The sequence below is a fragment of the Capra hircus genome, unplaced genomic scaffold, assembly GCF_001704415.2.
Source record: "Capra hircus breed San Clemente unplaced genomic scaffold, ASM170441v1, whole genome shotgun sequence".
NCBI classification, from domain to species: Eukaryota; Metazoa; Chordata; class Mammalia; order Artiodactyla; family Bovidae; genus Capra; species Capra hircus.
The window spans coordinates 419255-431852 of NW_017189641.1; the positions used below are offsets into that span (position 1 = coordinate 419255).

The 12598-nt window shown below is 36.0% G+C and overlaps 1 protein-coding gene across 1 annotated transcript in view; it reads left to right on the forward strand.

Annotated features, from left to right (window-relative positions):
- Positions 1-11543, forward strand: part of LOC102179926 (ribosomal protein S6 kinase alpha-6) — a 120654-nt gene extending 109111 nt beyond the window's left edge. The window contains exons 10-14 of the mRNA XM_018044606.1: positions 6717-6859; positions 9857-9927; positions 10161-10249; positions 11085-11207; positions 11410-11543. Coding sequence (XP_017900095.1) covers positions 6717-6859; positions 9857-9927; positions 10161-10249; positions 11085-11207; positions 11410-11543 — 560 coding nt within the window. The remainder of the gene's footprint in view (positions 1-6716; positions 6860-9856; positions 9928-10160; positions 10250-11084; positions 11208-11409) is intronic.
- Positions 11544-12598: the final 1055 nt, after the last annotated feature.

The window sequence follows — 12598 nt, forward strand, 5'->3', positions numbered from 1 at the left end:
GGGCTGCCGTGTATGGGGTCGCACAGAGTGGAACACGACTGAAGCAACTTAGCAGCAGCAGCAGATACTCATACTGTATTCTGGGCATGCTTTTGAAGGTGGCTTAGATGGTGAAGAGTCTGCCTGCAATGCAGGAGACACAGGATCCATCCCTGGGTTGGGAAGATCCCCTGGAAAAGGAAATGATAACCTCTCCAGTATTCTTGCCTGGAAAGTCCCATGGATGGAGAATCCTGGCAGGCTACATATCATGGGGTCGCAAAGAGTGGAGCATGACTGAGTGACTTCACTTTCACTTTGAAATTTAAAGTCTTTAAAAGAGTCATGTAAAGAAACAAAGATATACTCCCTCCTCAAACATAGCCCCACCCTGAACCCTTTATATAGCTGATTTCTTCATTTTCTTTTCAAATTAGTGGTTTGGAAAAACCACTGATTAACATATGTCTTATTCAATCTCGTAGCTAACTTTTATTATGAAAATTTTTGTCAGTTGATTACCAAGCAAATTCTGGTGTTACATGCCAGTTTTGTCAGAAGTAGTACCGCAAAGGACCTTTACAGAGTGATGTAAATCTCTGAAAAGTAACAGAGATAGTTTTTTTCCCCTCTTCCCTCTCTCTGGAATAGCCAAATAAGCCAATGTTCTTTTCCATAAACTATGTTGTTATATTCAGCTGAACTGACCTTAGAGACTGGGTTTTATTACATTTAATTTTGAAATGGAATTGTAGAGTTTAAAGCCTTAAAATATAGAAAAAGAACCTGGTAGTACAATAAAAAGATTTTTAAAAATTACAGTGAAAATCATAATGTATTCAGTTATTATATAAGGATAAGTAATTTTTAAATGAAAATATTGAATATGGTTAGAAAATCATTTTCAAGGGGCCTTAAAATTAAGTATTATTTTTTTCATTTTATAATAAAAATATAGGGTTTATAACTTTTTTCATTTATAGAATATATAATTTACATAGATTAAATCATATTGTTCAAATTCTTGTGATAATGAAATTCATATCTTGAGTGCATCATTGTCATTATTGTGGTTGTAATGTCATAACATAGTTTTGTAAGATATTAGCATGGGGTGAACTGGCTTAAGGGTAAATAGGATTTCTGTAGTATTTCATATAATTGCATGTGAACCTACAGTTGTCTCAAAATAGAAAAGGTTATTTTCTTAATTATGTTTTTGTGTACAGTTCTGCAAGCTTTGAGAAAATACAGTCTTATAACTACCACCAGCATCAAGATAGAAGACAGTTATCTCACCTCCTAGAATTTAACATTATGAATTAGTTCTCCCTTTACCCTTGACAACCACAAATCTGCTTTCTGGCTCTGTAGTTTTGGCTTTTCCACAAAATGAAATAAAAAGAGGAAGACAGTATAAAATATTTTGAATCTTGCTTTATTTACTTAGTATATTACATTTGAGATTTATATATATTGTTGTGTGTATCAATAAATTTTTTTTATTGCTGAGTTGTATTCCATTTTATGATGGCACCATGGATCACTTATCCAGTTCCCAATTAAGGGGCATGTGGGTTGTTTCCTGTTTTAGACAGTGGCAAATAAAGCCACTATAAATGTTTTTGTACAGATTTTATGTGAACATAAATTTTTATTTCCATTCAGTAATTACCAAAGTAGTGGGATTAGTTGGTCATATGGGAAGTGTATGTTTAACTTAATGAGAAGCCGCCAAACTGTTTTCCAGAGTAGTTGTATTATTTTGCATATCTATCAGTGATATGTGAGAGCTCTGCCACTCTGTATCCTTGCCATTACATGGTCAGTATTTTTGACTTTACCTCCTCTAAAAGGCATATGGTAATATCTCACTGTGATTTTAATTTGCATTTCCTTAATAAATGGTGACATTGAGCATCTTTCATGTGTTTCTTGGTAGAAATATCTGTTCAGAATTTTTGGCCGTTAAAAAATTGGACAATTTGTCTTCTTATTATTGACTTCTGAGATTTTAAAAATATACCCTGAGTATAAGTACTTTGTATAATATGTGATTTTCACATATTTTCTCCCAGTCTGTAGCTTCTTTTTAATTTTCTCAGCAGTGTATTTTGAAGAGCATGTTTTGACTTTGATAAAATCCAGTTATCATCTTTTTTCTTTTATGGATTATACTTTTGCAATTGTATCTAAGAAATCTTTGCCTAACTAAAGATAACAAAGATTTTCTTCTATATTTCTTTTAAAAAATTTTACAGTTTTAAGTTTTACACTTAGTTCTGTGATTCACTTTGAGTTAATGTTTATTTATGGTAGAGGATGGATTTTTGTGTTGTTGTTTTCAGTCACTGAGTTGTGTCTGACTCTTTGCAACCTCATGGACTACAACTCACCAGGCTCCTCTGTCCTCCACTGTGTCCCAGAGGTCGCTCAAATTTGTGTCCATTGAGTTTGTGATGTTATCTAATCATCTTGTTCTCTGCCTCCTGCTTCTCCTTTGGTCTTCAATCTTTCATCAGGGTCTTTTCCAATGAGTCAGCTTTTCACAACAGGTGGCCAAAGTATTGGAGCTTCAACACCCAATCCTTCCAATGAATATTCAGGATTGATTTCCTTTAGGATTGACTGGTTTGGTCTCTTTGCGGTCCAGGGGACTTTCAAGAGTCTTCTCCAACACCACAGTTCAAAAGCATCAATTCTTCAGCATTCAGCCTTCTTTATGGTCCAACTCTCACATCTGTACATGACACTGGAAAAACCATAGCTTTAACTATAAAGACTTTTGACAGCAAAGTGATGTCTCTGCTTTTTAATACGCTGTCTAGGTTTGTCAAAGCTTTCGTTCCAAGGAGCAAGCATCTTTTAATTTCATGGCTACAATTACCGTCCACAGCAATTTTGTAGCCCGAACAAATAGAATCTGTCATGGTTTCCACTTTTCCCCCCTTTCTTTGTCATAAAGTGATAGGATTGTGTTCCATGATCTGAGTTTTTCAAATGTTGGATTTCAAGTCAGCTTTCTCACTCTTCCCTTTCACACTCTCAAGGGCCTCTTTAGTTCCTCTCCAGTTTCTGCCTTTAAGCAGACTTTTATATATTGATACCTTGTTATCCTGGCACTATTTATTAAAAAGACTGATCATTTTTTCCCCCATGAAGTTGCTTTTACACCTTTGTCAGAAATCAGCTGGCAATATATACCCAGTTCTGTTATCAATTCAGTCGCTCAGTTGTGTCTAGCTCTTTGCAACTTCATGGACTGCAGTTTACCAGGCGTCCCTGTCCGTTACCAACTCCCAGAGCTTGCTCAAATTCATGTCCATCAAGTCGGTGATGCCTTGCAACCATCTCATCCTCTGTCATCCCCTTCTCTTCCTGCCTTCAAACTTTCCCAGCATCAGGGTCTCTTCCAGTGAGTCAGTTCTTGCATCAGGTGTCCATATTATTGGAGTTTCAGCTTCAGTGGCAGTCCTTCCAATAAATATTCAGGGTTGCTTTCTTTAGGATTGACTGGTTGAATCTCCATGCAGTTCAAGGGACTCTCAAGAGTCTTCTCCATCACCTCCATTGAAAAGCATCAATTTTTTGGTGCTCAGCTTTTTTATGGTCCAACTCTCACATGCATACATGACTCCTGAAAAAACCATAGCTTTGACTAGATGAACCTTTGTCAGCAAAGTAATATCTCTGCTTTTTAATATGGTATCTAGAATTGTCATAGTTTTTTTTTTTCCAAGAAGCAAGTATCTTTTAATTTCATGGTCACAGTCACCATCTATAGTGATTTTGGCTTCAACAGTTTGTGAACTAAAAGCTTCCAGGTGTTCAAGCTGGATTTAAAAAAGGCAGAGGAACCCGATATCAAATTGCCAACATCCGTTGGATCATAGAAAAAACAAGAGAATTCCAGGAAAACATCTACTTCTGCTTCATTGACTATGCTAAAGCCTTTGTGTGGATCACACAAACTGTGGAAAATTCTGAAAGAGATAGGAATACCAGGCCACCTGACTTGCCTCCTGAGAAATCTGTATTCAGGTCAAGAAGTAGCAGTTAGAACCAGACATGAAACAATGGAGTGGTTCCAAATTGGGAAAGGAGTACGTCAAGGCTGTATATTGTCACCCTGCTTATTTATCTTATATGCAGAGTATATCATGCATAATGTCTATCTGGATAAATCACAAGCTGGATTCAAGACTACAGGGAGAAATATCAATAACCTCAGATATGCAGATGACACCACTCGTTATGGCAGAGAGCGAAGAAGAACTAAAGAGCCTCTTGATTGAGGTGAAAGAGGAGAGTGAAAACCCTGGCTTAAAACTCAACATTCAAGAAATGAAGAACATGGCATCTGGTCCTATCAGTTCATAGAAGATAGATGGGGAAACAATGGAAACAGTGACAGACTTTATTTTCTCAGGCTCCAAAATCACTGCAGATGGTGACTGCAGCCATGAAATTAAAAGACGCTTGCTCCTTGGAAGAAAAGCTATGACAAATCTAGACACTGTATTTAAAAGCAGAGACATTTCTTTGCTGACCAAGGTCTGTATGGTCAAAGCTCTGGTTTTTCCAGAAGTCATGTATGGATGGGAGAGCTGGACCTTAAGGAAGGTTGAGGGCCAAAAAAGTGATGCTTTTGAACTGTGGTGTTGGAGAAGACTCCTGAAAGGCCCTTGGACTGCAAGGAAATCAAACCAATCAATCCTAATAGAAATCAACCCTGAATATTCATTGCAAAGACTGATGCTGAAGCTGAAGCTCCAATACTTGGCCACTTGATGCAAACAGCTGACTCATTAGAAAAGACCCTTATGTGGAAAGATTGAAGGCAGGAGAACGGGATGACAGAGGATAAGATGGTTGGTCAGCATCATCAACTCGATGGACATGAGTTTGAGCAAGCTCCAGAAAATGGTGAAGGACAGGGAAGCCTGGAGTGCTGTAGTCTATGGCATCCTCAACACGACATTTCTGAGCAACTGAACAGCAATAAATATGATATACTACCATGAAAAAATTCTTGAAATTTGCTTGTAAAATGGGAAAGATTGCAGATTGTACATTATTGTGAAAAGGTGGAAGGTAGATTATCTGGAATTGGGAGTTCTAATACTGTAGGTGAACAGGAGTAGCTCATAACACATGTGATATGCTGATGTTCGTGTATGTATTTCTGCTTGGCTTGGTTTAACTAGGTACAGTTTTCTAGTGTTTTACCCAGTGTTTCTTGTGGATAAAATTGCACATAAACCAACCTGAAAAATTAAGCTCATGTTAGCCACCAAGCAAATTCTAGTGTTAAATATTAGTTTTGTCACAAAATAGTACAGCAAAGGACCTTTGTGGAGTGGTGCAAATCTCTGAAAGGTAACAGTAAGATATAAATTATATTGGAACAAATTTGCATTTTTAAGACAAGCATCATAGCAGAACTAAGTATGTATGTCAGTTCTCTAGTACAACACTGTCTTGATTACTATAGTTTTATAGTAAGTATTGAAGTCAGGTAGTACGATTCCTTGAATTTCCTTTTTTTTTTCCCCACATTTTTTGGCTTTTCTGTTTCCTTTGTGTTTTTATATAAATTTTAAATTCAGCTTGTTGATTTTTACAAAAAACATCTTGCTGAGATTTTTATTAATGTTTCATTGACTCTGTAGATCAGTTTTGGGAGAATTGACATCTTTAACAACATTGAATCTTCCAAACTGTGACCAATATCTCTCTCCATTTACTTAAATCTACTCCGATTCCTTTCATTGGTGTTTATAGTTTTTATCATGCTGATCTTGTATATACATACTTTGTATGTTTTTATCTATTGGATTTAATGTGAGACCAATATCTCTCTCCATTTACTCAGATCTACTCTGATTCCTTTCATTGATGTTTATAGTTTTTATCATGCTGATCTTGCATATACATACTTTGTATGCTTTTATGGGATTTAATGTGAGTTTTTGGTGGTATTACAAATAGGACTTTTAAAATTTCACCTTTCCATTTTTTAGTGTATTTTTTAAAATTTTCTTTTATTATTATTATTTTTATTGTAAGTATATGGAAATAAGATTGATTTTTATGTACCTTTAGCTCTTTGAGGGCTTCCCTGGTGGCTCAGAGGTTAAAGCATCCGCCTCCAATGCAGGAAGCCCGGGTTCGATCCCTGGGTCAGGAAGATCCCCTGGAGAAAGAAATGGCAACCCACTCCAGTATTCTTGCCTGGAGAATCCCATGGACAGAGGAGCTTGGTAGGCTACAGTCCACGGGGTCACAAAGAGTCGGACACGACTGAGTGACTTCACTCACTTTAGCTCTTTGAAGACCAAAAGCAAAAATGGAAGTTCTCCAATGTCAAAGCAAAATTTGCTTTTCTAATATCTGCAAGTTAGCATCTATTTTTGACTTAGCCTATTTTAAAAATCAAATTACTGTAACAGTGTTGACTTAATTGTTGTCTTTTCAAAGTTGTTGAATCATATTCTAATATAAACATGAAAACATGTATTTTTAGAATGAGGTTTAATTGCACAATTTTAAATGCTCTGATAGAGTATTGTAAAATACAAGCTTTTCTCCATTCTTTCTGTCAACTGGTCTCACAAGAGCTTTCTTACTGGTAATCGTAGGCCATCCATGAATACATTTAATTCATAGTTTCGTTTCTTTTGGTATTTCTAGTTTCCGAAAATCTTTAGATATATTTTTGTGCAATATTGTTATAGATTTTGGACTCAGCAAGGAATCAGTAGATCAAGAGAAGAAAGCCTACTCATTTTGTGGTACAGTGGAGTATATGGCTCCTGAAGTAGTAAATAGGAGAGGTCATTCCCAGAGTGCTGATTGGTGGTCATATGGTGTACTTATGGTAAGTGACATGTTTTTAAAATTATGTCAATATAAATTAAATATTGTTTAGAATTTTAATCTGAGTGTTGGAATGTGTTTATTGAGAATAGGGTTTTAAAAGTTCATAACTGTTTTTAAAGAATTTGTGATTGACTAGCTGTCATACAATAAGAATTAGGGTTTTGGTGTTCTGATTTGTTTTAAAAGTTGCTTGATTAAAAGGTAAATGGCAGCATTCTTTTATAAGTTATTCAAATTTAAAAATTAGAAAAAAAGCTGTTAGATTTTAGATTTCAGAATACTGTGTTTAATAGTATATAATATTTTAATTAGGTGTCACCGAATATAGCACCTTACTGTTTACTATCTTATTGTCACATTATTTCAAACATGTCTGTAGGAAGATTATAAACTTCTTAAGGAAAGCAATCCTGTCTTCTACTTGTTCTACTTTTCCACAATATCTAGCATATTGAGCATATAGACTGATTAATTTGGTAAAAGATTAATCATAGAGTTTGTAGTGTTAAGTAGGGCGATAAATGAATAGCTATTGAATGCAATACAGTTTGCTTTAGAAACTTGATAATCCATTTTACCTAATTATCACTATATGATTTATCATATAGTGAATTACTATATTATTTATCAGTATATTAAGTGGATATTATAAGCCTGACATTTGGTAAGGGCAATGGATTGGGAACAGTCTGGAAGTACAGTATTTGACATTTTCCTTGGCCTAAGAAGACATGCCATCTGGTTGGGGAAACAAACGTAATAGCTAAGTAAATTGTCTGGAAGTACCTTAGGAGTTCAAACAAGAATTCATTCAAGTTGATATAGGGAAAGCAGAGGAGACAGAACTCAAATTAAGCCCTGAAGCATGGATAAAATTCAGATAACTGTGTCTCAAGGATGATATTGCGATAATATTAGGAAAGATCTGGAGAAGTAGTTTAACTAGAGTAGTAGTAGAGAATGAGGGTGAAGGTGGAGGAAATGAAGCTATAAGCCTATAAGCATTTGTATGCTATTTTTTGAGTGGTAAACTTTTGTAAAGTCTTAAACAGGATGGTAGTTAGAGAAAAATTGTATTTTAATACTAACCTTGGTGGCATTATGTATATGGATTGCAAATGGAGGAAACTAAAAGTAGGAAGATCAAGAAGTTCTCCTTGCAAGACAGTTGTAAGATTACAAAATAAAAAAGGAAATCTTCAAGACATTTCAAAGGAAGAAATGACTGACCTTAGTAGCAGATTAAATGTCAAAGATAAAGCAGAGGGAAAGGGTTAAAGACAAAGATACCTTTAAAACGTTAGGGGATTGAAAGAAAGATAGTTTATTAGAAAAGACAGTTGGGAAGTATAGCTGATTTTGAAAGTGAGGAAATAATTTATTTTTAACATGTTGCATAGGTTACTGTGGGTTCGTATTTAACCCCTTGATAGTAATGAATTAGGAGAGGGCAGTGGAGAGAGCATCAGAATCATCTGAAGACCTTAAAAAAAAACAAAGCAGAAAGAAACAAAAACAACAAGCAAATATTCTGCCAGCCAGTATATAGTATTTTTGAGGGGAAGGTGTGATTCCAATATAGTGTCCTTCTCTTTCTCTTTTTGTTCTTTCCATTTCCACCTCTTAATCCTCCAGTTCCTGGGACAGAACCATTACTTTAGGTTTGGAGACAGGGGACTGGAACTTGAGAGAGATGATTCCCATACACCATATTTTGCTTCTTCATTCCCTTTCTATGACTCCTACCCCTATCACTTCAGTCTTCAGTTGAGAAACACTACTGTAGATGTGGAAGGGAAAGCTGGGGATTGAAGGAGATTGAAACTGGAACCAATTTTGAGTCATCAGTCGTCAAGAGGAGAGTTGAATGGATAAGATAACTAAGGTTTTAAGTTCGGAGAAGGCAGTGGCACCCCACTGCAGTACTCTTACCTGGAAAATCCCATGGATGGAGGAGCCTGGTAGGCTGCAGCCCATGGGGTCGCCAAGAGTCGGACACGACTGAGTGACTTCACTTTCAGTTTTCACTTTCATACATCGGAGAAGGAAATGGCAGCCCACTCCAGTGTTCTTGCTTGGAGAATCCCAGGGACAGGGGAGCCTGGTGGGCTGCCGTCTATGGGGTCGCACAGAGTCGGACACGACTGAAGTGACTTAGCAGTAGCAGTTTTAAGTTCAGTATCAATAGAGGACTGAGGCCAAACCCATTATTGAATCTCAGCTTGAAATTTAAATATTAGGGATATAAAAACTTTTCTCTTTAATGAGCTTCATTTTCAGATCTTTCTTTTTTCCAATAGAATTACTTTTTTAAATACCATTCTTTAATGTTCTAGTTATCTGCGTTGCAGTTAACTCTCTTTAGGGAAAATATTTTCATTATGCCATGTACAAATTGAAATGGCTCAGTGAATATTTTTACATTTCTTTCATTGTTAAATGTTTTCTTTAAAAGCTTATCTTTATTTTGAAAGATAATGCCTCATGTTTAGGGCTTCCCAGATGGCTCAGTGGTAAAGAATCCACCTGCTAATGCAGGAGCTGCAGGAGACAAGGGTTTGATCCCTGGGTCAGGAAGATCCCCTGGAGGGGACATGGCAACCCACTCCAGTATTCTTGCCTAGAGAATCCTATGGACAGAGAAGCCTGGTGGGTTCCAGTCCCTGGGCTTGCAAAGAGTTGAACACGACTGAGCATGCACACCTTGTGTCTATTTCCACATTGCTTTGGTTTGGGAAATTTAGCCAAATTAGGACTGAAATAATGGTTGGTTTCATTTGCTATGTGTCATCTCTCATTTAGGCTATGTATTGTGGGGTACCAGAGGTGTATTTCCTCAAGTGACCTACTTTTCTGGTCCTTTTTGATTGCTGTCATATAGATCCTGCATGATTTGATGATCACATTTTACAAATCTCAATTTTTTCCTTAAAGAATTTCATTGTACATTCCAAGGTGTGCTAAACTTGTTTTATTTTGTGTTTATGTGTTTTAGTTTGAAATGCTTACTGGTACTCTGCCATTTCAAGGTAAAGACAGAAATGAGACCATGAATATGATATTAAAGTAAGTGGAAACTTTTTTATCCTTTGGGGAAAAATGTCTTGCTTTCAGTTTTGACAAGCTTGTTATAGTTTCCATTTGACACAAAAGAACATTTTCACACTGTCTCATTCCCTTTCACCTTATAGGGGATATTATTTGCCATTGTGAAAGCATTCATTAACTTTTTGGGGGAATTTTTCTGTTTAGAAATATGACTAGATTTAAATGAAATTTTCTGAAATCTTCTTTTCCAGAGCAAAACTTGGAATGCCTCAGTTTCTTAGTGCTGAAGCACAAAGTCTTCTAAGGATGCTATTCAAAAGGAATCCAGCAAATAGATTGGGTATTGTTTATTCTCTTAGTTTTTGTAACAAAATATTGGGAGGTATAATTATATTGGGAAGATAATTATAACTTTATGTTTTCTGGCTTAACTTCATTTACCTCTGCTATGTATCTATACCTAGACTTTTACATTTTATATATGTAAAGATTCCAGTAATCTATCTGTGATTAAAAAATGAAGTAGTCTAGTTATGCAAGACTTATATTTAATATATATCATATCATTATGTGTATCATATGAGTGTCTCTTTTGACATAATTCACAGAATTCTCCCTTGTATAGAAAAATCCTTTTATATATTTGAAGATAATTATTTTGTTCCTTCTATTATTCATGAAGATAAATATTATGTTTCCATAACTGCTCATTATTTGGCTACTTTCTTGTGGTCTTTCTCTGGATCCAAATATGATTCTATTATCCTGTTTATGTCCATGTGTTGAAATTTCAAAGTCACTTTATTCATTGCATTTTTAATTTGATATATAAATAGGAGGTCATAAGTTAAATTATGAAGAAAATAAAACTACTTAAATTATTTTTCTATTTTTAACTAAAGTTTAACATTATGTTAAACATGATTTTTATTTGATTCAGAAGGCATTTCAGTATTTCATGATACCCTATGTGCTTCAACATGAACACCAGATATTTTTTATCATATTAAATTCAAAGGACCAATTAATAAAACATCAGATAAGAAATCATAAACTTTTTACTGTAAGAAATCTATAAAATATGTGTATTCCTGTTTTATAGATAACAATCTGGAGACCAAGTAAACAGATTTTTAAAAATCAAACTGGTAAAAGAATTCTTTCCATTTTTGTAGGTTCAGAAGGAGTTGATGAAATCAAAAGACATCTTTTTTTTACAAATATTGACTGGAATGTAAGTAGAGTAGAAAGTGTGGTACTGAATACCTTTAAGAAGAGCAAAAACTCAAGAGTAAATGGTAATATGTGGACTTTGCTGATAAACTTAATCCATTTGTTTCATATTTAGTGTAAGATTTTTATTTACAAGTATAGCATATTATGCAGTTACCNTTACGTCTTTTGAGTGACCATTCTGCAGGCATGCTAGGGGTCGTTTAACAAACCACATTGGTTTTTTGATGTCCAGCAATTGAGATTTAAGATATGGTTTTCCATTAGTAATGCCGAACGGGCTCCGTGTGTTTTATAGCGCGGGCTGTCAATGGGTTGGGCCCTCCCTCTTGGCGGTGGGTGTGGCCCACCTACTACGAGCAACGAAGGTTCGGCCCAATGGGAAGCCACTTTTAGAATGACTACTATCACTGGTAAGAAAGTCAAACGAAACATACGTAGGGTTATGTGGTTAAGTTGCTGGTGGGTGATGGGCATGGGCCTTGGTTGGCTGATTGTGATGGGGCGGTAAAGCTGCCAAGGTGTTGTGGCGGCAATGAAGGCCTTGGGAAGGAGTTATGCGTTTCAGATCGAGGAGTTTCGAGGTGTGGTGGCGCGAATCCGAGGGAGTGTTGCGGTTTGGGCGTCGGAGAATGAGTTGATGGAGACAGCGGGTGGTCTCTTCGTCGGGACAGCGGTAAGGGGCTGGTAAAGTGGGGCGTCGGAGTCGCTTATGGCCGGCCGGGGGCCGGGGGGCCTAACACATAAGGACTGACCCAAAACAAGACAAATTACTGACGATGGATTAAAAAATCTGAAGCAAGTGATTATTACTAATAGTTCTGGGGGTTAATAAGGTGCGGATGGGGCTGGCGGGAGGGGAAAGTACGTAAGAGAACGACTGGCATAGGAGACAGATAAGATATAGATCAAAATTATAAAAATAATTACTTTTTCATCTTCCTGATTTAAATAATTATGGATTTAAAAAACTATAAAAAGAAGAACACATTCATAGTAAATTAAATAATTATTCAATGAAAGATTTAAACAATTAAGTATTAGATAATCGAATTAATAATGACAGAGGATCAAAAATATCAAGTTTCTTGAATTATTAGAATTTTGCGGCGAGTAGGTCTGGGCGAGGTGTCGGGTGCGAAGGCCGGCCAAAGTTGAAAACAAGAAAACAAAATAAGAAGTCTTGGGAAGGTGTTCTAAAGTCGCTGAGCATGAATAATTTGGAAACCTTAAGTACTTAAGGTCGTTTCCTTTTGGCCTTCGGATCTCAATCTGTATTAGATCTACGTGCTTTGGTGACTGGGGGTCAGATCATGTCTTGAACATTCTTATGGCGACTATGACACTAACAATATGGAAGGGGAAATTCATATTAATAACACGCATTAATTAGTGGAGACTTTTAATTACAGCCATACACTTATAGATTTCAACTAAACAGAAATTAACAAATGGG